The sequence below is a fragment of the Lissotriton helveticus genome, chromosome 4_1 (genome assembly GCF_964261635.1).
Source record: "Lissotriton helveticus chromosome 4_1, aLisHel1.1, whole genome shotgun sequence".
In the NCBI taxonomy this organism is placed as follows: domain Eukaryota; kingdom Metazoa; phylum Chordata; class Amphibia; order Caudata; family Salamandridae; genus Lissotriton; species Lissotriton helveticus.
In genome coordinates this window covers 1,088,339,008-1,088,366,268 of record NC_136063.1, presented here as the reverse complement: position 1 = coordinate 1,088,366,268, position 27,261 = coordinate 1,088,339,008, and the positions used below count along the sequence as shown (strand labels likewise).

The 27,261-nt window shown below is 45.9% G+C and overlaps 1 protein-coding gene across 1 annotated transcript in view; it reads right to left on the bottom strand.

The window, feature by feature from the left end:
• ERP44 (endoplasmic reticulum protein 44) overlaps nucleotides 1-27,261 on the bottom strand; it is a 552,790-nt gene that overhangs the window by 509,604 nt on the left and 15,925 nt on the right. The window contains exons 2-3 of the mRNA XM_078687681.1: nucleotides 16,271-16,343; nucleotides 15,103-15,142 (exon numbers count right to left, since the gene is read on the bottom strand). Of these exons, the coding sequence (XP_078543807.1) occupies nucleotides 15,103-15,142; nucleotides 16,271-16,343 (113 nt within the window). The remainder of the gene's footprint in view (nucleotides 1-15,102; nucleotides 15,143-16,270; nucleotides 16,344-27,261) is intronic.

The following is a 27,261-nucleotide window of genomic DNA, read 5'->3' as shown; positions in this document are numbered from 1 at the left end:
ATTCCGACTGGTGTGAGTTCTTATTCGCCATTGTACTCTAGGCACCACCTATGATTTAGGGTGTCGTATTATTAAATTGTTAAAAACTTTTTTTTAATTTTATGTATTAATTGTAATGTTATGATCATTGTATGAATTCATCATATAGTCTGATTATTGTTCAGGGTTCTATATGATTTTTACTATGTCAATTAAAAGTATGCTTGTTTTATAAATGTATTTCTTGAATGTTCCTTTTGCTATTGGGTCAGATTAATTGTTTGCCTACTGGTTAGACTGCCTAGGAATTTTCTCACAAATCTTATTTACCCTGCCCTAGGAGTCTGCGTATATTACTACCCAGGGGGTCCTTGTTTTTCTCATTCCTGCAGTTCAGGATACTGCACCGGGTTTACTTCACAAGGACCACCTTACACAAACTACACAGGGCTGATCACCCATATTGTCTCAGGGGCTGTGGGATGGAAGGAACATTGCTGCATACACTCTGGGAGTGTCCGATTATTGCTGAATACTGGCGACAGGTAATGCGTACCATTTCCCAGATTCTAGAGGTATCCCTTACACCTGACCCACGTGTGTGCCTGCTGAATGTGTGGGGACAGAATGATCTGACGCGCCAGGGACAACAGTGGGCCATAGTGGGTATCATGATGGCCAAACGAGACATAGCTCAGAAGTGGGGGCGGCAGATACACAGACTTTGGCGCAGTGGTGCAGAAACATGATATGCTTCTGGTGATTGAGCGAGCAGTGTATAAAATGAGAGATAACCCTAGCAAATGGAATAAGATATGGCTGCCTTGGAACAGCTACCGGGGAGACCTGTGTGAACCTCTACCAGAGGAAGACATTGACAGTACAGAGGACGAGGAAGACAGACTGAGTGGCCCAGTCAATGACTAACAATACTGACGATGGGACGGAATAGGGATCAACAGGTAGTTCAGCCAGTTATTCTAGGGGGCCCCAGAGACTGGGAAGTAACGCAGTGAGCGCCAGGACTAACCTGCCAGTGTGAGAAACTAGATAAATGTTTGCTAAACTGAATCTTGCCTACCAAACCTGTTGAGTCACAAGTTGAGGTTTGGTTATAAAATATAAAAGTAAGATGGATTCTTATTTTTTCAGGAATTATTATCGTATCTGCTGTTGTAATGTCAATAAATTGCTGCCGGTCCGTCGGCTGAATAGCTGTGTATCTATTGTTTTGAATTATCACTGTGTGTGGCAGCCGGCCTCAGGGTTGTAGGCAAAATGCTGTGTATAATTGGCAGATGTAAATAAAAGTCTTTAAAAAAATAAAAAAAAACCTGAGAAGTATGGAAATTTTTCATACAATGTTTTTGAGCTACCCTTTGGTGGCGTTGGACAATGTTCCCATTGATTATAAGTATAAACATGGCTAGGTTTTGCAGATTTGTGCAAATAATGATGACCATAATGATTAAAACAATACATTTGTTCATAATCTGATGAACCTTCTAAGTATTCATGTTTTGTAAATTTAGCTGACATTTCCTAGGCTGCGATCATATTATTAACAGTCTCAAAGTCCCAATCATCAGAAAATGTGCTGGGTGAAACAAAGTCACTCAAAGAAACCTTAAATTGGTGTAGAATCTTCAACAGCTCAACTGGGCCATAAATGTCATAATCAGTTCTGTCCCATGCTATACCTCCAGGTATAGGAACGTCTGATGTTCACTGATGAAAGGTCTCTTTGTTCACAATGAGATGATTTGTGTGGTTTTAGGAGCTAGTTGATGTTTTTACTTGCTGTGCCCATTTTACTATATTTTCCATCTATCATTTTTTCCAAACTGAAAACAAGAATGAGCCAAAGTAGGAGAAAAAGTACACCTAACACAATCCAAAATTCAACCCATGGTGAAACCAGATATCTTTTCTCAAGTTGATGAAAGAGTTCTGTTATTCTTTCTTTGAAAGTTTTATATGCTGGCGTCAATTCAGGCTCACTGGGAGCCTCAGAAAACGTATAAACGTTGATGAAATAGCAAGAGGCAGTTCTGTCAATTGTTGGTCTTGCATCCGGATTACTTGAAATCGCTGGAGCTGCTTGATCCCTTGTCATATTAGTATAGTCAGGTGCTATTTCATTGTAGACAGGAGTCTCTTGACGAACTGTTATTTGGGTCTCAAGAGGCACACGTTCCATGGCTTTATTGCATAGTCCTTTTCTTACTGCAGGTTTATCAAAGGTGATGAGTCTCTCAGTTTGAACCTCTTGGATTGTAACAAGATTTGGTTGTCTGCTACATCTTTGGAGTCCACTGGGCCTACTACTTATTATCGGCCACATGATGTGGTTTTACCAGGTCGATGGATACAGACCTGTTCTCCTTTTTTCCAGCCAGGGGCAGCAGTAACACTGTTCTTGTTCCATGGATTGCTAAGACAGGTACTGATTTTCTGTAAAAAGGCCTAAATTCCTTCTTATCCGCGATCTTTTCTCTGACTAGATCCCCAATCTTTGGAATCCAGACAGGCCTTGCTGGGACAGGTGGTTTTTCTTCAGTGGTCGTTGGCTTCTGTATTATGTTGCTCAGGCTTGTTCTTGTTTCATTTAGGTCCTGCAAAACAGCCAAACGGTCTTTGATATCAAAAGGTTTTTGTTCCATCACTGAAGTGTGACGATCAAGATCCTGGACAAGCATTCTAGTACCAAAAAGTATTTCATACGGACTGATTCCACCCAGAGAATTTCATGGCAGATTGTTAAGACTACGTTGAACACTTATTAGATGTTTGACCCTCCCGTCACCCGAGCCTAATACCCTAGCTGTTATAGATTGCTTATAGATTGCTTTATGTCCCGGTTTTTCTTTCCACAACTGAATTTCCCTCAGGATGGAATGGACTTGAGTACCGGAATACAACGCCCAAGCTGGCCGTGGCCTCCTTGTAAGCTCGAGAGCTAAACGCAGGACCATGGTCTATCTATCATTTCCATCATTACTACAATCATGTGACTTCGTTTGGAGGTCCTGTAGAGGCTTTTTAACTATCGCGCGGTAATGGCAGTCAATTCACTACACGGAAGCGGAGAGCAATCCTTTTCCTCCTTTCTTTCAAACTCAGGGTAAGCTCATTTAAAACTTTGCTACTAAAGTTTTGCGGTTTACTTTCCTTTGACTTACACGATATGGATGGTTTACCATATCCTTTCACTTCACAGTTGACCGTATGCTTAACCGTGATACAGCGAGCCATGCTACAACATACCGTGAGTTTTTCATTCTTCAAAATAAATACCGTAGTCATTATTTGGATTTAACTGTTGGCTTTATAATGTCGCTATAACGGTTCTCTCATTGCCTCATCAGGTTAAACACTTTTAAAATTGGAAATTATACTTGCTATGATATATCATGGACTAAGTGGACAAGAAGAGCAAGTACTAAATCACTTCGCTTTAAACCAAGTCCATTGTTGGTGGAGTCTCGGGCACTTTTGGCAATCGCATTTTCTTACATCGTGGAGCAACGCACACTTGTCAATTTAATTCAGAGTGGTTTCTTTGTGTCGTTTTCTCGAGTTCGTTTTGCCCATGCCACTCTAAATTGTGATTCACCATTCAGTGACTTATTGTTATCTATTATATACATCGTTCTCCCACCGTTTACCCTTCGGTTACAGCAGCTGTCACTTTTCACAGGTTATGTTTCGCATGACTCAACATTCTTGACACTATATTCCATTTTTTCTTGTTTTTCTTTCCTTACACAAAACTTTATTGAATCACGGACACCTACTGACATGAACCAAAAATAGGCTAAACAGTCTATACTGAGTTATAAGGTACTGAACTAGTCATTGTATCATACATTGATTGCACAGGCACATAAACTAGAAAGGTTTACATTTTGTTTATCCATTACAGATATTAGGTTCCCTGAAGAAGGGCCGAGCACGAATTGCATAGGGCATACCATACATAAAAAAACATGATGAAAATAATCATTGTTAAAGATGAAAGAAAATTTGAATAAATTCATTGAAGAAATCACACAGAAGAATTGTCTGAAAGTTATTGAAATCATTTGCGGAGTGCTTCCTGGGGACGTTCACACTAGAAGGGATAACGCAAGTCTTTTCATAAAATGTTTCCCACTTCCTCACCTCTATGTTGGCGTTGCACTAGTGCCCCGGGTGAATTTTTGCATATTTGGTGGACGTGCCCACTCTTGACTATTGGAAGGAGGTGCTCAGTCATATCAGGCTGGTAATAGGCTACATGCTGCCTGCAAACCCGGTTACGATTGTCCGGGGCCTCCGACTGATGAATCTGCATGCCATGAATCACCGGGATTGGCATTTAAGCCTCCACATGCTTGGTGCCGCCAAGCAAATCATTGCCCTCTACTGGAAAAAAGCTGAAACGCCCCCGGTCAACATCTGGGTGACCCGCCTGCAGCTCCAAAACACTAACTTCACTAAAATATGGCAGCCGCTGGTGGACTATTTCTGTAGGCTGGAACACGCTCGACTTAAACCTCTGAGGCTGCGGGCTTTGCGGCTCTTAGAGGATGCTGTGTATACCCCGGATGCGGATAGCCTCTGAGACACTACCATTGCACTCCTCCACATCTCCCCCTTGGTGACACCTTCACCGCAGATCTCAGACGCCCTACCGCCCTCCTAGCAGGGATAACCCTGACCTGTTTTTGCATCCAGACAGTGGTCGCCCGACCTTGATTATCACAACGTTCCCACCCTGCTAACTTACACTTCCGCTGCAAAGTGCTGAGAGATCATCCCCCGCCATACCTCCCATGCTTTTCTCTATCTCCTTTACTTCTACATCATTGTTAGACCTGGCACCTTGGCGTGAGTCTCCCTTCCTCTTTTTGCTGATGTGCCTCAGATGTTTTGCTGGTGTTCGATGCTCAGGGCACTGCGCCACGGCCAATCCGTGCCGCAGTGCAAGTGCTCCCAATGTAAAGTGTATATGTAATTGATTTCCATGATGGCTTATTTGGTTTACTGTCAGTCCCCAGTAACGTGCACGAGGAGTGCCGGGGCTTGTAGATACAAATGCTGCTAGTGGGCCTGCAGCGCTGGTTGCGCCACCCACAGAAGCGGCCTCGTAAGATGTGTCTCGGGTCCGCCATTGCTGACCCTGCGTACAGTCTCGTACTGGCACGCTGATTGCGCAAGTGCCCACACTTGCCTGTCCCTAAACCTTCCCTAACCTTCATATCAGTCACCCCTATGGTAGGCCTACAGGCAGGGTGCGTTGCAAGCGTAAGGTAGGACAAGCCTAGAGTGTAGCATGTCCTAGTAGTGAATTGCCGCCCTTTTTGGTTCTTCACTATTGAAGGGCTACCTGTTCTCTTAGGCTAGACGAGCGGTCGGAGCTATTACACGATATAGTCCCGGCAGGCTCCGGGAACACGGTAGCAGGTCAAGTTTAGTATGCCTGAACTCAGAATAATAAAGTACTTCCCTTAGTAAGGTTTATTTTAATATCCTGTGTGTGCAAATGCTACTTTTAGAAAGTTAGCCTTTGCTCGCCTAACTGTTCAGCCGCCTCTGCCAGGATGTGTATCTGCTGTCTGGGTTTGCGTGAGTGACAGGGCTGAGAGATTCCCGGGGACAGTTGTGTGCTCCAGGTGGTGAATGGGGTGCTTACACCAGGATGGGTGGGCGTGAGTAGTCCTTGACTCTGAATAGGGTTGTGCTCCACCACAATGCTGGCTCCACCGCCTGCAGAGCGTCTGATGTCTCTGCCCTGAACCCTGAAAGAAGACGACAGCGTCCTGTCAACAAAGTACTCCAGAACTGAGTTGAACCAGGCTCAGGCCCCCTGGCCTGCAAAGACAAAAGAAACACAGTATAAATATAGGAGCTCCGCTCCTTACAAATCAGATCAAGTTTTGACCACGACGAACCTCTGCCTGACTAGAAGGACCAAGAGAAGCTGAAGGACGGAAACCAGTCTGTATCCTCTTAGACTGGCCTGCAGTGGTGCCTTGCTGAGAACGGAGAGGAAAGGACCAGAAAGGACTTTGTAGACTTGTGCCTGAAACGATCTCCAAGGGATTGATCGAGAGCTTGCCCCCTGAACGGAACCCCAGGACCATTGGGTTCTATCTGCTTGTGCCCGTCTGCTGTTGGGCCTTAGTTCTTATTCCATCGCCAGAGTCGTGACTCGGGTGCCTTCGCCCCCTCCCAGGTCGTGACAGCTCGGAGCCTGGTCGCCCCGCCGTAGAGAGCCCCGCTCATCCCAGAGTCGCTCTCCGCTTCAGTGCCGGGCCGCCTGCTCTCCTGTCACCTCGCCGCTAACGGAGCGCGTTGTGTGCCTCTCATCTCTCCAGCCGGAATCTGCACGGAGAACATTTCCATAGCCTCGGACGGTCCGTACGTGGCCACGTACCCGACTGTCTCGCTTTGTCCTCCTGCATACCAAGGCTCGTGCCGCACCTCAAGAAAGGCCTCCCCGTACAGTGGTACTGGAAGCCGGTGCTGCACCCGTCTGCCCGAGAACGTGACGCCCCTCACAGATCCACGAGTACGACCCTGCGTGCTAAGTAGTAGTACGTCCCGCAGTCCTGAACGGCGCCTCGCCCCGTGAGCTGCATCGACCCCGGATCGCCGGAACCCTCCACAGTCTAGCTCCCCCGCCTCGCTCCTCGAGGGGGACCGAGCCGGAGAGATCCTCTAGAGAACGGTCGGCCTCGTTCGGAGTCCGCCCTCACCAGCCGCGCCCGAAACGCCTCGGACTTCCACAAGCAAGGTACACTTGAACTCCGTCCCGAGTTCATATCTGATCCAGGGTCCGCAACGTTCTTATTTCCCCGTCATCGTACCTTGCTGAACAACGAACATTCAAAGACTAACTATTACCTATTATAATCTGGTGGCCTCAAATCGTTACATGGTCTTGTGATAATCCTGCTTGAATATATCTTTTATATAAAGTATACGTATTTTTGATACAACCATTTGACATATAAAGTATACGTATTTTTGATACAACCATTTGACTGGTGTCCATTTGTGGTGGGTCAGTGGGTTTACTGTGTGTGATCATAAATGCTTAACTTACTATCGCCCGGAGGATTAGCCTGGTCTGCTAGCGCCACACTACCTACAGGGTGAGCAGGGGTTATTCGAAGGAGTAGTTCCCTTACCCTGACATTAGAACTCAGGGTCCCTGCTTGTCACAAGTACCTACCTGTGCCAACCAGAGACCTTCGGGTTCTAACATTGGTACCAGCGGTGAGGATTTCGGATTTGCATTTATGATTTATATACAGTGAAATACTGATCACCACGTAGTGAGAGCAGACCAAGTAACGAGCCACAGATTACGTTCTTGCCAAGAGATCTCCAATCTCCAAACCATGCCTGGTTCACTTCCCGTACGAGCACCCTCTGTTGTACTCTCTGTGATCTCTGGAATCGACGATGTTGACTGGGAAGGGTTAGACAAGTGCGGAGCCGAGCAATTGAAAGCTCTGTGTGAAAAGTTTCGAGTTTCCCATGCGGGCTGCAAAACGAAAGCCCAACGCCTCACGGCACTGAAAGCCTGGAAAGAGTCCAGAGAGCCAGCAAACCAGGTGGTAGTGGATCCACCGGACAGCCTTATCAAGGTGCACGGAGGCCCGTTGTCAGAAGAGCTGGCGGACAGGGCCGCAACCAGAGCGCATGAAGTGGAGATGGCCAGATTGAAAGGTCAGATGGCCATGGAGGAAAAAAGGCTCCAGCTGGAGCATGAAATACGTCTGAAAGAATTGGAGCTGAAAGCAAAGAGCTTGGACGCAGCTCCTGGTGGCAGCACAACCCCCGCCCAGGTAGAGTCAAGGGTCTACGTACCGAAAGATGTGGTGAAGGAGTACTTTAAGGGAGATGACATAGGGCAGTGGTTCCGGGCCTACGAGGTAGCCATGTCTTCCCACCGGGTCCCTGAGAAGGATTGGGGAGCGGGGTTGTGGGGACTGTTCCTGACCGAGGGGCGGGATACCCTGTTAGATCTCCCTTCCGAAGAGTCCAATTCCTACCCACGAATGAAAGAAGCCCTGATGAATCGGATTGGTTTAACTCCTGAAATGTACCGACAGCGGTTTAGGAAATGTGTAAAGATTCAAGGGGGTACGTATGTGGAGTATGTGACTTTTTCTGCAGAGCGCTGGATGGTTGGGTGAAGGGTAGTCAGGTAAATGATTTTCAAGGGCTGCTTGATTTGATGGCATGGGAGCACTTGCCGGATAATTGTTTTCCTGAGTTACGCCAGCACCTGATCGATAGCAAGCTGTCCAACCCGACGAAGCTTGCTGAGGAAGGGGACCGCTGGCTCAGCACCAGGGTCCACAAGGGTCCAGTGGGAGACTCCGCCAAAGGTGGGCAGGGTCCCCAGCAGAAGAGTGGGGGGGACAAGGGAAAACAGAAAGGGTTCCAAAAAGGCCCCCAAAGTAATCCCCAAGGGAACCAAGGGAAAGGTTCTCAGTCTTCCCCACCCCCCGAAATCAACCGAGGCCCCGACAGGTAAACCTGTTCAAAGAGGGCCCATCACCTGTTTTAGGTGTGGCGACCTGGGTCACATTGCCTCTGACCCTAAGTGTCGCTTGTTTGCAAAACCCGCACCCACTGGTGCTCCCCCCCGGCAACTAGCTAATGTTAACTTTGGGGAGGAAGTAGCCGTCCAACTGGGTGGGGATCGCGTTCAGATGACCCTGGTCTCGCTAGGGGACAGTGAGATGGTCCCCGAAAACTACCTGCCCAATAACACTAAAAAATATGCGCAGGTAGTGACCATCAACGGTAAGAAGGTGGAGGCTCTTCGAGATACAGGAGCCAGTGTGACTGCAGTGAGGCAGCACCTGGTGTCTCAAGAGCAGGTAGTACCGCACGCCTACTGTAGGGTTGTCAATGCTGACAATTCTGAGAGCCAGTGTCCGATGGCTCAGGTTCCCTTTGAGTGGGGGGGGGGTCTCAGGTACTCTGCAAGTCGCTGTGAGGACCTCCATGCCTGTAGATTGTCTGCTAGGGAACGATTTGGAGAACTCCCCTTCGGGAAAGGTGGAGAAAACGACTCATCTGCGGATGGTGGGTCTACCCTACTAGGCGTGCGTGACCACACGGTCCATGGCAGCCAGTAGGGGTGTTGAAGAGGTCCTGGACCCTGAAGGAGAGGCCCAGGAACCGGCCTTAGAGAGAAGGCGCAGGGGGCGCGGACAGCCGGTCCCCGATGTTACCACGGCCCAGGAGGAAGCAGACCTCGAGGGGGATGCCCTGGAGCCTACCGGGGAACAGATCGCCGAACTGGGAGACCTGCCTGAGCTGACCCATTGGCAGCAGGAAGGGGGCCCCTCCAGGGAGGAATTCTGCAAGGAGCAGAGAGAGTGCCCTTCTCTTGTAGGGATGCGGCAGCAGGCTGCAGACCAGGCCAATGGTGTTCGGTCCGGAAAACACTTGGTGTACTGGGAGAACAATCTCCTGTATTCAGAGCCTAAGGCTGCTGAACCTGGGTCAGCCAGTGTGCTGGTGGTACCCCAGAAGTTCAGAGCCTTCCTACTGGGTTTGGCTCATGATGTGCCGTTAGCAGGACATCTGGGGATGGACAAGAACTATGACAGGCTTGTCACCCACTTTTACTGGCCCCAGATGCACCGGAGCTCAGATGCTCACTGCAGGACTTGCCAGACTTGCCAGGCAAGTGATAAGTGCGGAGGGAAGAACAAGGCTCCCCTCCAACCATTCCCCGTCGTCAGTACCCCATTCCAGCGAGTGGGAATTGACATTGTGGGGCCCCTGGACCCCAAGACAGCCATGGGCAACAGGTTCATCCTGGTCTTGGTGGACCATGCCACCCGGTACCCTAAAGCCATCCCTCTGAGGACAGTGACAGCCCCCGTGGTGGGACGAGCGCTGATGGGAATTTTCTCTCGAGTAGGATTCCCTCTAGAGGTGGTGTCTGACAGAGGTACCAACTTCATATTTCGTATTTATTTATTGATGATAACGGAACTCAATTGAGATCCACATATCAATTTAACAAAAAACAACAGAATTTCTTCAGAATGAATAAAAATATCAATACAATGGTAAGAAACATTTAAAATAATTAAACAATTTAAAACAAAACATTTCATTTGGGGGTTTCAACATTGCTGCAGAAAAAGCAAAGGCAGTGAAAATGCCCAATTGAAGGCATATAGGTTTTAACCATTTGCGCCTAAAGGCCATAAGTGCTGGACAAACAAAAACAACATGGTATAAATCCTGGGAATTAAGATTACAAAGATCACAAATATCAGAACCACCATACCATTTTGACAGAAGACAGTTCAGAGGGAGCAAGTTATTTCTTAGCAAAAGGATAAAATCGCCTGACTACATGCGGGAGATTCCAACTTCATATCGAAGTATATGAAGTCCCTTTGGCAAGAGTGTGGTGTAACGTACAAGTTCACCACCCCTTACCACCCCCAAGGAAACGGGTTGGTTGAGAGATTCAACCGAACCCTGAAAGGCATGATTATGGGCCTGGAAGGACCAATGAGGCGTAAGTGGGACGTCCTCTTACCATGCCTACTGTTTGCGTACCGATAGGTGCCACAGAAGTCGCTCGGGTTCAGTCCCTTCGAGCTTCTGTACGGTCACCCGGTTCGAGGACCTCTGAGTCTGGTTAGGGAAGGCTGGGAGCAATCTCCCAGGAAACCTCCCCAGAATGTATATAGCTACATGCTGGCCTTCCGAAACCAGACCAGGCGATTCAGGCAACTTGCTGAGGCAAACCTGGAAGCCAGCCAGGAGGAGATGAAGTGGTGGTACGACCAGAATGCCACTCTGGTGGAGCTTCAGCCTGGACAAAAGGTGTGGGTCTTGGCCCCAGTGGAGCCCTGTGCACGTCAGGATAAGTGGACGGGTCCATTTAAGGTTGTGGAGCGCAAGAGTCCTGTCACCTACCTGGTGAACTTGCAAACTCCCAGGAACCCTTTGAGGGTCCTACATGTTAACCGCCTTAAGCCCCACTTGGAGAGGTCCGAAGTGGGCATGCTGTTGGCAACCGATGACGGAATGGAAGAGGAGACCGAGTCTCTTCCGGACCTCTTGGTGGCCTCCGAGCGAGATGGGTCAGTGGATGGAGTTAACCTCTCACCCTACCTGACCAGCAGAATGATTGCCGCCAGCTGCTGGGGCAATTCTCTGACTTGTTCTCCCTGGTTCCGGGTGTCACAGATTGGTGCGTCCATGATGTGGACACAGGAGACAGCTTGCCGGTGAAGCACAAGGCTTACCGCGTGACTGACAGGGTACGAGCTTGCATCAAGGAGGAGGTCTCGAAGATGTTTGCTCTTGGGGTGATTGAGTCATCCAGCAGTCCTTCGGCCAGCCCAGTGGTCTTGGTCCCGAAGGCTGCGACGCCGGGAGCCACACCCGAACTCCGGTTCTGTGTGGACTATCGAGGACTCAATTCGGCCACGAAGACGGACGCGCACCCCATCCCCAGAGCTGACGAGCTCATCGATCGGTTGGGAGCCGCCCGGTACCTCAGTACGTTTGAATTAACGTCTGGGTACTGGCAGATTGCCTTAACTGACGGGGCCAAAGAGAGGTCAGCGTTTTCAACCCCAGATGGGCACTACCAATTCCGGGTTATGCCCTTCGGGATGAAAAACACCCCTGCCACCTTCCAGAGGTTGGTCAACCAGGTGTTGGCTGGACTGGACGCGTTCAGTGCCGCCTACCTGGACGACATCGCAGTGTTCAGCGGAACGTGGGAAGAACACCTGCGACACCTGTGGGAAGTGTTGGCGGCTCTGAACGGTTCTGCACGGGAACAGAAGTGGAGTGCGATTGAGCGAGAAGCTTTTGCTGTGGTCTGGGCCCTGAAGAAGCTAAGACCCTACTTGTTTGGGTCTCACTTCCGAGTTCAGACGGACCACAGGCCCCTCAGATGGTTGATGCAAATGAGGGGTGAGAACCCGAAACTGTTGAGGTGGTCCATTTCTCTACAGAGTATGGACTTTACGGTGGAACACCGCCCTGGCATAGACCACGCCAATGCTGACGGTCTGTCAAGATTTTTCCGCCTCAGTGATGAGGAACACCCTGGGCAAGGGTAGTTCTCCCCACATTTCAGCTGGAGGGTACACGTGTTAGACCTGGCACCTTGGCGTGAGTCTCCCTTCCTCTTTTTGCTGATGTGCCTCAGATGTTTTGCTGGTGTTCGATGCTCAGGGCACTGCGCCACGGCCAATCCGTGCCGCAGTGCAAGTGCTCCCAATATAAAGTGTATATGTAATTGATTTCCATGATTGGCTTATTTGGTTTACTGCCAGTCCCCAGTAACGTGCACGAGGAGTGCCGGGGCTTGTAGATACAAATGCTGCTAGTGGGCCTGCAGCGCTGGTTGCGCCACCCACAGAAGCGGCCTCGTAAGATGTGTCTCGGGTCCGCCATTGCTGAACCTGCGTACAGTCTCGTACTGGCACGCTGATTGCGCAAGTGCCCACACTTGCCAGTCCTTAAACCTTCCCTAACCTTCATATCAGTCACCCCTATGGTAGGCCTACGGGCAGGGTGCGTTGCAAGCGTAAGGTAGGACAAGCCTAGAGTGTGGCATGTCCTAGTAGTGAATTGCCGCCCTTTTTGGTTCTTCACTATTGAAGGGCTACCTGTTCTCTTAGGCCAGACGAGCTGTCGGAGCTATTACACGCTATAGTCCCGGCAGGCTCCGGGAACACGGTAGCAGGTCAAGTTTAGTATGCCTGAACTCAGAATAATAAAGTACTTCCTTTAGTAAGGTTTATTTTAATATCCTGTGTTTGCAAATGCTACTTTTAGAAAATTAGCCTTTGCTCGCCTAACTGTTCAACCGCCTCTGCCAGGATGTGTATCTGCTGTCTGGGTTTGCGTGAGTGACAGGGCTGGGAGATTCCCGGGGACAGTCGGGTGCTCCAGGTGGTGAATGTGGTGCTTACACCAGGATGGGTGGGCGGAGTAGTCCTTGACTCTGAATAGGGTTGTGCTCCACCACCACAATCTGGCTCCACCGCCTGCAGAGCGTCTGATGTCTCTGCCCTGAACCCTGAAAGAAGACGACAGCGTCCTGTCAACAAAGTACTCCAGAACTGGGCTGAACCAGACTCAGGCCCCCTGGCCTGCAAAGACAAAAGAAACGCAGTATAAATATAGGAGCTCCACTCCTTACAAATCAGATCCAGTTTTGACCACGACGAACCTCTGCCTGACTAGAAGGACCAAGGGAAGCTGAAGGACGGAAACCAGTCTGTATCCTGTTAGACTGGCCTGCAGTGGTGCCTTGCTGAGAACGGAGAGGAAAGGACCAGAAAGGACTTTGTAGACTTGTGCCTGAAACGATCTCCAAGGGATTGATCGAGAGCTTGCCCCCTGAACGGAACCCCAGGACCATTGGGTTCTATCTGCTTGTGCCCGTCTGCTGTTGGGCCGTAGTTCTTATTCCCTCGCCAGAGTTGTGACTCGGGTGCCTTCGCCCCCTCCCAGGTTGTGACAGCTCGGAGCCTGGTCGCCCCGCCGTAGAGAGCCCCGCTCATCCCTGAGTCGCTCTCCGCTTCAGTGCCGGGCCGCCTGCTCTCCTGTCACCTCGCCGCTAACGGAGCGCGTTGTGTGCCTCTCATCTCTCCAGCCGGAATCTGCACGGAGAACATTTCCATAGCCACGGACGGTCTGTACGTGGCCACGTACCAGACTGTCTCGCTTTGTCCTCCTGCATACCAAGGCTCGTGCCGCACCTCAAGAAAGGCCTCCCCGTACAGTGGTACTGGAAGCCGGTGCTGCACCCGTCTGCCCGAGAACGTGACGCCCCTCACAGATCCACGAGTATGACCCGGCGTGCTAAGAAGTAGTACGTCCCGCAGGCCTGAACGGAGCCTCGCCGCGTGAGGTGCATCGTCCCCGGATCGCCGGAACCCTCCACAGTCTAGCTCCCCCGCCTCGCTCCTCGAGGGGGACCGAGCCGGAGAGATCCTCTGGAGAACAGTCGGCCTCGTTCGGAGTCCGCCCTCACCAGCCGCGCCTGAAACGCCTCGGACTTCCACAAGCAAGGTACACTTGAACTCCGTCCCGAGTTCATATCGGATCCAGGGTCCGCAACGTTCTTATTTCCCTGTCATCGTACCTTGCTGAACAACGAACATTCAAAGACTAACTATTACCTATTATAATCTGGTGGCCTCAAATCGTTACATGTTACATGGTCTTGTGATAATCCTGCTTGAATATATCTTTTATATAAAGTATACGTATTTTTGATACAACCATTTGACAGGTGTCCATTTGTGGTGGGTCAGTGGGTTTACTGTGTGTGATCATAAATGCTTAACTTACTATCGCCCTGAGGATTAGCCTTGTCTGCTCGCGCCACACTACCTAGAGGGTGAGCAGGGGTTATTCGAAGGAGTAGTTCCCTTACCCTGACATTAGAACTCAGGGTCCCTGCTTGTCACAGGTACCTACCTGTGCCAACCAGAGACCTTCGGGTTCTAACAATCATCTTTTCTCTTTCTTTCTCTTTATCAATTTGCTCTTGAAGCTGGATGTATTGCTTTAAGATGTACATTGTGGTCCCGATGAACAGACCTATTACATGCAGTCATTGGACCAACGTATGTCATCTTAGAACCTAGAGTTGCAATATAGTAACTCGGCAGACGCCACATGCTACTCAGAGCAATGGGTCTACAGCTAGAACAGATCCAACTTTGTTAATGTACCTTGATGTATGATTCCTACCCTGTACTGCATGAACTGCCTCCGACATTGCCTTTATCAAACAATGCGACTGATAATAATGAATAATGTAGAAGGGCTTTTGCCTCCTGGCAGCAGGGATATCTTGTACCGGTGGGGGATGAACAATTGCTTGCAATGTGAATACCTGCTCATATGTGATTACTTTAAATGCAAATAAAAACAAGTTTGAAGAAAAACAAAAAGTGGATGCTGCTTGTTTAGAGAAGCATCAAGAACTGTAAGGAGAGCAAATTGTGAATATAAGAAAACTAAATACCACACATGCAGGATTTCAACAACAAATTGTATTATCAATACTGGTATGTAACTTCTATAACAGAAGCTAAACATACTTACCAGTCTGCATAAAAATTTACTAAAGCAATATCTGCATGGCCTGTAAATAACGAAAAAAGAAAAATTACACATTATGAAGAACCTAATAAGTTTGCTTGTTTAAAAATACACATTAAGTCAGACAGTGATGTGGCAAAACAGCCTAAAGGATCCACAACATATAATTATACATCATCAATAACCAATAATGTCCCGCACATCACTTCATTCATACTACCAATGTCATTCCTACAAACATTCTTCAATCCTAAAACATCGCACTTCACTCAGGGTGGTAGGACTGCCAACTGATGGTAAGATGACAGATATCCCGTGGGTTCTCCCGATGGTAAGATAACACAATCCTGTGAACACGGAACACACTTCAAACGCCAACGCGCGTTTCGGTGTATAGCCCCTGGTGGAGCTACACCTTCATCAGGGAGAAATGATGAAGGTATTGATGATGTATAATTATGATATATGTTGTGGATCTTTTAGCCTGTTTTGATATCATGAGAATAATTAAAAATATATGTTTGCTAATTTTGTCTGTGGTCATATGGCATAATAATTATGTCAGGGTCAGCTTCAGCGAACAATGTATAATCTTGGCGCTCTGTTCTAGGGCCATTGATATTTTGAAATCTAGGCAGTAGCTTTCTTTGCTTGGTCTGTTCTACTTAATTCCCCTGTGCTACGTGCCTAATATTAGTTCTCAGTGGTCCCCCTTTTGATTGGTCTAGCAGTGGGTTGTACTTTTTACTTGCTTGCATTAAAAATAACCTAATTCAGCCCATTAAAATAAATTTGGGTAGAATAATTATCCTACTTCGTTTAGGTGGGAGGCAAAAACATCTGGCCCTCACACATTTCACTGCTGCAAAGAGCAAGAAAAAGGGCATACTAAATGCATTGGTCATTGTTTATCTTCTGCCAATATGCACATATCGAAAAAAAGAGCTCCCACGCCTGCTTGACAAGGTATGTTTTCTTTTGCATATATAAAAAAGTGCTCAGTATTGGAGCGACTCACTGAAATATGTCATGCTGAAATTTACAAATACTTAGATGGACAAAAAGACTTACGTATTTTTAACCAGATCTAAAGCACCCTACATGACAATGTTTGAAACAAAGTAAGCAGCAGGTTCGCCCTCCCCCCAACGATCTTGATAAAAGTACTTACTTAAAATTTCATCTATGTTTCCACTCTCAAGGTTTACTATTTCACTTCTTGTTGCAGTAAAAACCAAAGTTGCCTGCAAAAATAAATAGTTCTAATTTTATATTTCCAAATGCAAGCATAAAAAGAAGACTAAGAAAAAAATGTATAGGTGTTACAATACATACTTAAATAGCAAACAGCACACAACATACATTAAAAAAGATGTGGTCAACAACAATTTGCAAATCGTAATTCAGTCTTAAATATTTTTAGAATCTAAGCCCATTCAGTTTTTCAGCATGCAAGTACACGCTCTACAACTTAATTGGAAGACCTGAAACTGCTTTAAAAGCTAAGCATTCAAATCTTTAAGGCCAGAGCACTTGTGTTTTCAGACCAAGGGCTCACTTACCAACAATACGAAACAATTGCTCTCCCCTTGGCTCAGGCCCATAAACGCTTTGGAGGGTATTTCAGCAGGGCATTTTAAGTATTATTGCCCCCATCTGCAGCTAGTCAATGGATTGGTAAATGGGCTACCGAAAAATCAGGTAAAGTGCATGGGACACAAACATTGGCTGTATCCCCACCATGTTAAGAAAGCTTCATCGCCTTTGTCCTTTGATCCATGTGTGAAACGAGGAATTTCTCCACAGCATGCATCTTTTCATGATGGTGAGCTGATTGAAGAAGAAGTAGCACTGGTCAACTTCACTCCTGTTGAGCCCAAATTGATACCAATATCTCTCATTGAGCATCTGGATTGTGATTCGCCTAAGTATAATTTGAGACCTAGGACTGTCAAAAACTGTAGACTTTGAATAAAAAAAACTATCTCGGGAGAGATAGCAATCCATACCGGTTGTCAAGACCGCCAAAGTTTGGACCTGTACATAAGCTTGCCAGTGAGGTTTTGAAGTAAAGGACACTGGGAACGCTTGATGTTCTATGGTAGACTAGATAGGGATTTTTTTAAGGAGGTTTTAACCACGTTACTTTGCTTATAGCTGTTAGGTGTTTTTGATTTGGTTATCTTGCTTGGAAAAGAAGAGCAAAAAAAGAACAGCCTGAACATAAAGAAAAAATATTAGGAGAAGCATCACTTATCAAGAACAGGTATTTGTACATCACACACAAATATTACAATATGGGTAAGATTAGGATTATTCAACTGATACTAGTTGGGAGATCACACTCTGATTCATGGCAGGAGGAAAAGACTCAAGTGTCTGGTATACATTAAATTTGGACCAAGAAAGTGAAAATTATTGTGCTTCTGTGTCTTTTGATAATATTAGGAAGGCTTGGGTTGTGCTGGTGGTTAGAAAAAAATACCCAGTCTCTAAATCAGTGGCATCAGTCACCACACCAATACCAGAGCATCAGTACATAACCCTTGCCCCTCATAAACAAGCACACCGCTTGTAATATGTGAATAATACATTCATTCAAGTGTTACACAATGCCCACGTTGGATATAATGCTACAGATTGTTGGATATGTGGTTTTCTGCCATCTTCAGTCAAACGGAAGGCACCTCTATTCCTCTACCTTTATCCTACAATTGGTCTTGTGGTGCCTGGTGGGAAATGAATTTTGCTTCTTATAGCAAAGTTACTAATAAAGCAGTACAGAGCCAGCTTAGGGATCACTTTTACTATCTATGCTGGACAGATGCTGTTCGAATCTATGGCACTATGGAGGAGAAGGAGGAATTTATAGGCTATGATAGCTGCTCCATGTTATTATCTTTTAATGAGAGAAAACGGTCAAAGGTGGCTATGATACCCATACCTGTGCATGCCCATAACGCTCCCTTTTGTGTTCAAGGTGAAGGGCCCCTCCCATACAGTGATATTAAATTGCACTAGTTCTCCATCACTTGTGGCTTCACAGAACACCCATTTTGTTTGTGGTAATCAGGCTTATGTCTGGCTCCCTAAAGGCTGGTCAGGCAGATGATATATTGCATTCACTCTTCCTCCCACTTACCTTGCACCCTCTGATAATCACAGGACATCGACTTAATAAACGAAAGTACAGGCTGACCAGACCGATACCATGCTGCAGAAATGTATTGATGCAATGAAGGCTATAGTGCCTTTTTGGGGTCCTATGGCTAATAGTGTACAGGTGAGCCAATTGATCAGAGTAGTGGAAGCGGTTATTAATGAGAATACTGATGCACTCAGTAATATTAGTGTAGAAATGCAAGCTACTCGTCTTGTTTTCATTCAAAACCGGATTGTATTAGACATAGCAGAGAAAGGGGGGTATGCAAATTAATTGGGAGTTCCTGCATTGTATATATATCAAAGATTACGCTCCTAATATGAATTTGGCCATTCAAAAACTTCACAAAATTGCTGCTGAAATACATCAGGATACTGGAGACTAAACTTGGTCAGGTTGGTTTAGAGACGTACTGCTCACATGGGGCTGGAAACTATTAGTGATAGCCTTGGTTATAGGAGGCATTATTGTAGGGTGTTGTCTATATGTCAGTTGTCTTCCCATGTGTTGCAGTATGCTCCTTTTAGCCTGAAAGCCACCCCCCCCCAGTATATGTTCCAAACAGAACATGCTTATGATGCAAGAAGAAGAAATGTGGGATTTAATCAACATTAGTGTTAGTGCCCTCACAGATTAGCCTTCTTACAAAAAACCATTGGTTCTTATTTTCTCTGTTAACAATTCTATAATGGGGAATATCTTAAATTGAAGTACTGTCATAATATGAGGGGCCAAATCAAATTATCCATTATGGATTCTATAGGTTAGTGATAGGAGGCAACTGGTAAATGTTGAACTCCTGTTCTAGGACCATTTGAGGAAAAGGTTATATAATATGAACATGAGTGCAGACATTTTGTTAAATCCACCTGATTTTGTCCAACGTTGTTTGAGGAATTTTCCATGCACGTTCTGACATTGTACATTGTTTTATTTTTTTCTCTCCGTGTTATAGGAAATGCACTGAGTGGCTGTTAGAATAATTAAACTTTGTTAATCATTTGTGCTTCTCTGAGATGGTCTTTTTCCATTCAATTTGCAATTAAGCAATGGCTTGTGATCACTTATCTTGAAAATGTAGTGTGGTTAGCTAATCTTTTTGTATGTATAACTGGAAGGAATTTTCCAATGGATTAGGAGGAGGGAAATGAAGGGGTGTAGGCATACTTGTTTAATGTATAGTATAAATATGAATGGAGAACCCTGTGTTGTTGTTCATTACCTGCACAGAATAGCTTTTCCCTTGTTGGTCTTGCATCTGTTCAAGCTTGAATAAACCAAATGTTTTTACCTCAGACTCCCTGCATTACTTTTGATTTAAAGTGGGCGAGAGGTGCCTTTTCTCAATATTGCCATACTGTCAGACTTCCAAACAAGATTGCGTCCAGGAAGAGGCACGGAATCTGCCCTTGTTGCCATTTGGGATGAACTGAAGAACACAGTTGACCGTAATGGGGTTGCTGAGCTACTTCTCTTGGACCTCTCGGTTGCCTTTGACACGTTTGACCATGACACTCTAATACAAATATTCTACGAAGCAAGCATAGATGGGCCTGCTCTAGACTGGATTACATTCTACATCCGTAAAAAAAACTAACGTCATCCATACCCCCCTTTCTCGTCCAAACTGGACTTCACTAAAGCAGGGGTCCCTCAGGGCTCTATAATCTCGCCCACGCTTTTCAACATCTACAAGAAGTCATTACCAGCACTGATCAATCAATTTCACCTCACTTGCTACAACTATACAGATGACATGCAAATACTCCTTCAACTGGAATGGCCCAAAGACTTTGGAAAGTCGCCAACTTTCTGTTGTCTCAGAGACATGGATCAATGGATGACGTGGCGCCATCTCAAATTGAATGAGTGATAATATGGTGGTGCTGAGTTATGCTGGGGTAGCGCTGAGTGATGATGTGGTGATGCAGAGAGCAGGAAGGCACAAAAAACGAGCATGCAGCTTTTTGTAGTGATTCAATAAGTACATGCAGTTTGAGGAGCTCAAAAGAGGACAGGGCATTTAGTGGGCTTGTAGGGTTTTGCGTTTTTAGGAGCAAGCGCATTCATTAGGATGTTCATGATAGTTAGTTTGGGAATAGGCAGCTCTTCAGCATTTTTCGAAATCCCAGGTAGTTGTCAGTGGCATTAGCTCCTATTTTTGCTGGAAGTGAAAGCTGGATACCATATTACAGAAGGAGAAAATGGAAAACAAACTTTTGAGGTGAAATATCTCTGTACCCTGCTGCATTGCTTTCTAGCTGGGTTTGTGTTGTCGAAGTATCCATGTATGCTGAGGTATACTAAAGTTCATTTTGCTCGTGCTAATGTGTTGACTGGCCCCTGGAGGGGGCGTTTCAGCAGTGCATGTTTGCTATGACCAGGCTTCTTAGCTGTTTCTGCTGGCACTGGCCTGCAGCTCTGTTTTATCCGGCGGAGACTCATCCGGCGGAGTGGTTCAGTGTGTGTGAGTTGTGCTTTCAGAGGTGTTGCACTGAGGGGTCTCTTGTGAGCTGCCAGACTGCCTTATGTGAAGTGGGTTGTCTCTGTGTGTGTGCCCCCTCTCCCTCGCCACTAGTCCACCTTCCATCTCCAGGTGCACCAGATACATTTCCTCTTAAGCCGTTCAGATGTGACATGCCAGCGTTTTATTGGGCATCTTCTGGCGTGCAATAGTCGTCCTTGGGTTGGCCATGGTATCGAGCACTGCGCATGTGTACCACCTCCACGAGCACGTGGCTAAAGAAGTACATAGAACCAGGGGTGGTGAGTGACAAGGAGGCATGCCATGACAAGGGAAGCTGAGACTTCCTCACCCTGTCCTTTTCACTAGACTGGAATGGAGGGGGCAGACCTTGTGGGCCAGGGATGCCTCAGTCATGAAAGGCACTGCCACTCTGAGGGGGGCAGGGGTGAGAGTGACGGGGACCCCACGGCCACCCCACTTGTGGGACAGATCCGGGGGCGGGCAGCAGCTCCGCTTGTGAAAAAAATAAACGCCGAGCCTTTTCTTTCTGCCTCTGTAATGGGATGTGTACAATTATTTTAAAATATTCCAATTTAGATGAAAATATAAAAGATATTTAGAAAATTTCTTCTATTAGTGGAAGGGCTTACTTTGTCCTTTTCGGGGTGTCAGGGAGGCATTCTGTGCCGGATGATGGATAGCAGCCTGTAATTATATATGGGAAAAAGTGCTGAGTGCGCCATATTTAACTGGGGAGGAGAAACTGCAGCCTGGGTCTTGGAGGGTTAATTTTATTCTCGAAATAAGTACTGAGCCCGTTACTTTCGCTTGAAGCCGAAGTCCTCAAACGGGCCCCAGAGACTTTGTAATATTCCAGTGATTCGAGGCAAAATGTTAACCTGGCGCCATAAGCGATGGCTTGTTAAGGATGTGCACTCCCGCACCTCGTGAATAATTTAGGGCGTGAGTAAATCTCGTCTTTGTTCCCCCCCTTTTATCCGGCCTGTGCCAGGGAGGTCGCCCTGGAGTTTGTCGGCGGCTTAGCTTGCACAATTTAAACAAGCCACACATGGTGGGTGCAGGCAATTGGCGACATTTTCCCAGCAGCGTTGTGAAGGCAAAGCCTATCTATGTGACAACCCCCCTCCCCCCAAAATGTAAATGTTACTAGACCCTGCCATATTCCTTCTCAATCCATGGCGAGGTAGTATCCAGAACGAGCCAGCAGCTTTGACGAACGTGTAACTACAAGCGCTCCTCCTCTCCAGTGATAATAGCTCATGGGGCCATAGTGCGGTAATAATAGTATTAATTTAAGCAACTATACCTACCAGGGTACAGTATTGAATGCATGTTGTTTGTGTGCATTATTCCTGCTAGATTGATATAGCATACCACATTGCTGTTTTATTTTAAGAGTGGTGTAGGGATCATTTTCTTTGATCCTGATGAGAAGCCAAGGGGATGGCATCAAAACATGTAGACTAGGGAGGTGGTAGCCCATTACAGCACAATACCTCCACACCCCATTTTTCATGATACCAATATTAATTTTCCACATAGCCAGGTATTTTTTAACTATATTCACTACTTTTCCATCTGACCCTTCCACTCTCACATCACACATAGCATATTCACTCTTAAGTGGTCCTGCGTCTTCGTTGGTTGTAGCACACCCCGTCCCGCAGCGGGCGAGATGAACCCAATGATGAAGCATGTTAGCAAGGGACCTTTTGGTGGGTGAGGGTTATTTTAACAACACATGTTCCCTTATACACCAGTAGGGTACACACATTTCATGAATAGTGAGAAAATACTTTGGAGGGATATTTTCATTCATTTTTTTTTAGGTGGATTCCTTTTGGTTTTTTCATAACATATGCACCACTCAAATTACTTTCAGATTTCACTATACTAATTCACCACTATTCCTTTATGGGTTCTGGAGTAGTGTGCTACTCGACGTAAAAGCGCTTTGCCGCCTCATCAGGAGTAATAAGCGCTATATAAATGCAATTACAATACAAATACCAAATGGCATCTAAAACAGTCACTCTGGTCTAGAGGTCTATAAACATAAGGCTCAAGCTGCAGCCCTACACGGAGCCGAGCTATGGAGCATAGGTAACCTCAAACAGCTCAGGCTAAGCGAAAATATGTTTATGAGGGGGCTAATGGGCTTGTCCATGTCTACACCATTAATACATATGTACCATGATTTGAACATCAGACAAATAGAGCCCGTCGTTGTGTTGAGACCTATGCTATATTGGATAAGATGATGGACTATGCAGGAACTGGTACACTACAGAGAAGGACTCAGGGAACTGTTGGAGCGAGACATAAGTGTAACCTTTCCCTGGCTCCTACATGTCCAGACTTGGTTTGGTAAACTAGGCTTACTTACGAGCAAGACACAAGCATCAACACCAAACGCAAAAAAAAAAAAAAAACTGAAGCAAATACACTAGGCATATGTTTTGAATACCTGCCACCAAAACCCCAGAATAAGTTGGCCCAAAACACAATTTCTTGCGGTCAAGCCTTATCCAAGCTTAGAAGAGTTCCTAGATGCAGTTGAGCCTCGCATGGCAAAAATATTATACCTGAAATTTTGCTATGGAACTCTTCAAATCCGAGCTTTTACTGCAGAGTGCAACCGCACACTAATATCGATGAAGACTGTCTGCACTTTGAGTTGCATTGAAAACATTGCACAAATGTTCTTTTGCACAGCCTATATGATCAGGAGAAAATGGAAATGTCCGCTCTGTAGAACTATGGGGTTTAGGAAAAACCTAGAAGCTCCAAGAATGTTATTGTGTGATAACTCCCCATTTGGTCTTTGGCTTGAGCAAATATCTGCTTGCAGTTGGATTTGTGCAAGAAAAGGTGGCTCTGAAATGTTAATGTGCATGGAATTAACCACTCGAGACTGCTTCCTTGTGTTTTATTGACATTGATTGCTGTATTTAAATTGATTGAAACTTAGAATAGTTATTGCATGTGTATTTATCGTTAATATTTTGGAGAGGAATTAGCATTTTGAGTGTACTTTAAAAATTTTAAACCAAAATAAAGGCTACTGAAAGACGACAGCCTTAATTGAAACCCATTGCACAAACCGTGAAAGACACTGCTTGAGGTTTAACCCCACACTGGGGAACACGATTTGCCCCAGGGACAGCGGGAGTTTTAAGATGCTTAGAAAGAATTTGCAAGGTCAGAAATACAAATATCATGTGAAGAAGAGAACAAGCGTTTATAGAAACGCTCAATTTCCTGTTTGTAATTCAGCAGGAAAGCCGAAGAGCTAGGATCACTGGGAGCATAGCTCAATTCCCCACCGCGCCACGAAAAAGAAGACTTGTTGAAATCAAATTCTGTTAATGCACCTGCTCTTGGACAGTCTTGGGTATGTAGGCGAGTAAACATATTGCTAGTGCACTATGCAGAAATCGCAACACAGCATCTTACAAACCTGCACACCTGATCCAACAGGTGTCCTGCTCCAATTGCACCTGTCTCACTGAAGCAACTTCCAACTAGCAAAACCCGCTGGCGCTCCACACAGCAGGTCTCATACAGTGCTCTAAGGTGCTAATATTGGTTCTGCCACAACAGCTCACCTCTGCACCTGCTTTTGCTACAGCAAAAACAGAACACTCACAAAAAAAATTTAGAAGTGAAATGTCGGACTGCTGGGACAGCAAAAATACAAAACGTATAGTTTAACAGTTGCCCAATCAGAGAAGTTCAGTTTTCTGGTTTGTAAAATAATACAAGGGTTCTGTCTGAGGTGGATCAACTGGACGTGAAAGACCTGGCCAGAATATACACTTGACAGGATAATGTAAGCCAGACTTGGATACAGTATGGTGGTAGCTTATGTTGGAGCTACAAGCGTAGCACTTTACTTTAGGCCTAAAGTTGTGCAGCAAAACTACAGTTCTGGTCACAAGCAGACTACATGTTAAACAAGAATTTGCAATGCAATAGGTCTCGCTTTGCGAGAGTTTAAGCTGTTTTTATTGTAAATAACATTGCCTTTTATCTATGTTTTGGTTTTTGAAACATAAATAAAAGCCAGTCATTTACAATGTCAATAGGTCAAACTCGCGTAAATGTGAGACCTATTGCTTTGCAAATGCTTGTTACCGAAATCCCTTTCCACAGCACATACTGGCTCTTTTAACGTTACTCACAAAAACAAATAAGTACAGGTAAAGCATGAGATGGCTTCGTGTTACCAAAAGCACAATGCTCCAGCACTGGAATTATAATCAACATAGTGGCAGAACTTAAATACCAATGGCAGGAGTCAGGAGGCCTCACAAGGAACATAATAATGTGCTAGAATCTGTTGGAGAAATATGGTTAAAGACCAGTGTGCACACTGATGAGAGGCATGTGAGTCCAGGACAGTGTCTCCTATGAATGAGCAGTGCGGACCCTGATTATACATTTTCCATTTTTTGTATGCATTCCAGTTTAACTAAACAGAACCCTCGGGAAAAAAAAACCACCCACCACCCCATTGAGGCCCACCCTTGGCACCCATACATCGTATTTGCATATATCCATTGGTATTTGGCTACGTTCAAAAACAGCTCTTTCTTCACATGCTATTCTGTACAGTCAGTCAGAGATAAAACAATAATTGCATTGGTTCCCCCATTGTCGTGCTCAGGTGCACCAAGAATGTCTGCGGTACGTTGTGGTCTATCGAGATCAATTCATATTTCAAACTGCAGGTGACAAAATATCAGACTCATCATCTCCCCCAGTTTCGAAAATTCCTAGGTATAGTAAACCAGTCTAGTGAGATCGGTGTTTTCCTGAGGCCCCTGCGTTCCTCGCGCTGCAGTGCTTCTCCCTCTGCCCGGTACCACCGTATAACTTCCGCCTTCCACAAGTCAGGGTCCGGTGATGTGGGCGATTTCCACCTCATGGTTATTGCGCGTTTCGCAAGTAACATGGCCATATCAGTGAAACGTGTTGCTACACTTCTTTTACGCTTCGCTGGTCCCAGCCCCAGTATTGCATATTCTAAAGTGTGTGCCTGTAGGGGAGCACCCGCTCCGGTGAGCGATTCGTGAATAGTGTTCCAGTAATAGCCTAGTTTTGGGCAGTCCCATAGCATGTGTATCAGTGACGCATCATCTGCTCTGCATCGGGGGCAGGTGCCATCAGTGTAAGGGAACATAGCGCGTATACGGTGTGGTGCAGTGGCCTCACTAGGGTTGGTGTCACCCGGTGCGGGTAACTCATGGTGTCACCCCCTCACGACTTACCGCATGGACCTCCTCCGCTCCGAGTCCGCCAGTGGACACAGATGGCAAATAACGGGACCATACAGAATCCTTAGTAACGTTTGTAAATTTAGTTCCAATATTTACAAAGGTCATAGAAGAAAAATTTAATTCAACAAGGTCGGAGGTAAAAGATTGTAAGAAGCTAAGAACTAAGAATTACATAGAAAATATGCTACTGTCTTTTGTATTTTTATTTTAACATTAAACTTTAAATCCACCATACTGATGTTCAATTTAGTTTACAAACCAGAGCAGCCGTTGAAATATTTAAAAAAGTACTAAATGGCACAGAATCATGTAAAGTATAACTTTCACAAGCATATGGGTTTTTATAAAAAATAATTAGACTGTAGTCCACTCCCTCCAGACACACAGCCCCATTAGGTGCACAAGCTTCTACTACACACAACATTCACCCCATGGAAAGCTCTGCACAGAGATGTCACTCTCTCCAGAGAACCAAGTCCCATTATGTTGTCAAACTCGTACTATGTACAGCTTTGCCCTGAGCAGAGCTCTCCACGGAGAGACCACTAAGTACCCAACTCCCATTAGATGGTTAAGCCCCCTACTACACATAGCATTCACCCTGTGGATAGCTCTTCAAGAAGAGCACACACCCTCCAGAAAACTAAACCCCATTATTTTGCCATAGCCTCTACTACATACAGTGGTCACCATGTGCACAATGTATCATGGGGAGATTTCTACCGAAAGACTCTCAAACCCTTGTTAGGCGGTAAAGGCTCTACTATCATGTACAACCTATGTGCTGTGGACAACGTTTCATGGTGAACTCACAACCTCCACACATGTAATCCCCCTTAGAAACCCAAGCATTGTACAAAAGTGTAAACTTGTTAACAGTACAGAAGCTATTGCAAATTTTAGTGTCAGAAGCATATAGCAAACTAAACTGTCACACTCAATGGACGATGTCAGCAGTGAGGTCATCAATGATGTCATATGAATGTAATTGAACATGTGATGAGTTATGAAATTATGTGAGGTCTGACTCATGAGCAGTGCATGGTGAGGTTCTAGCTACAGTTAGCTAAGGAGTTTTAAACAAATACCCTTTAACATTTGGGACCTGTGGTTTTGCTTTTTCATATTATTTCCAATGGGAATTAAAATGGAAAATCGTTTTTAGACTTCCCTTTTTTTTGTACCAGTACCACGTTTAACAGATCAGTGGGAAACTTTCTAAGAAAGAG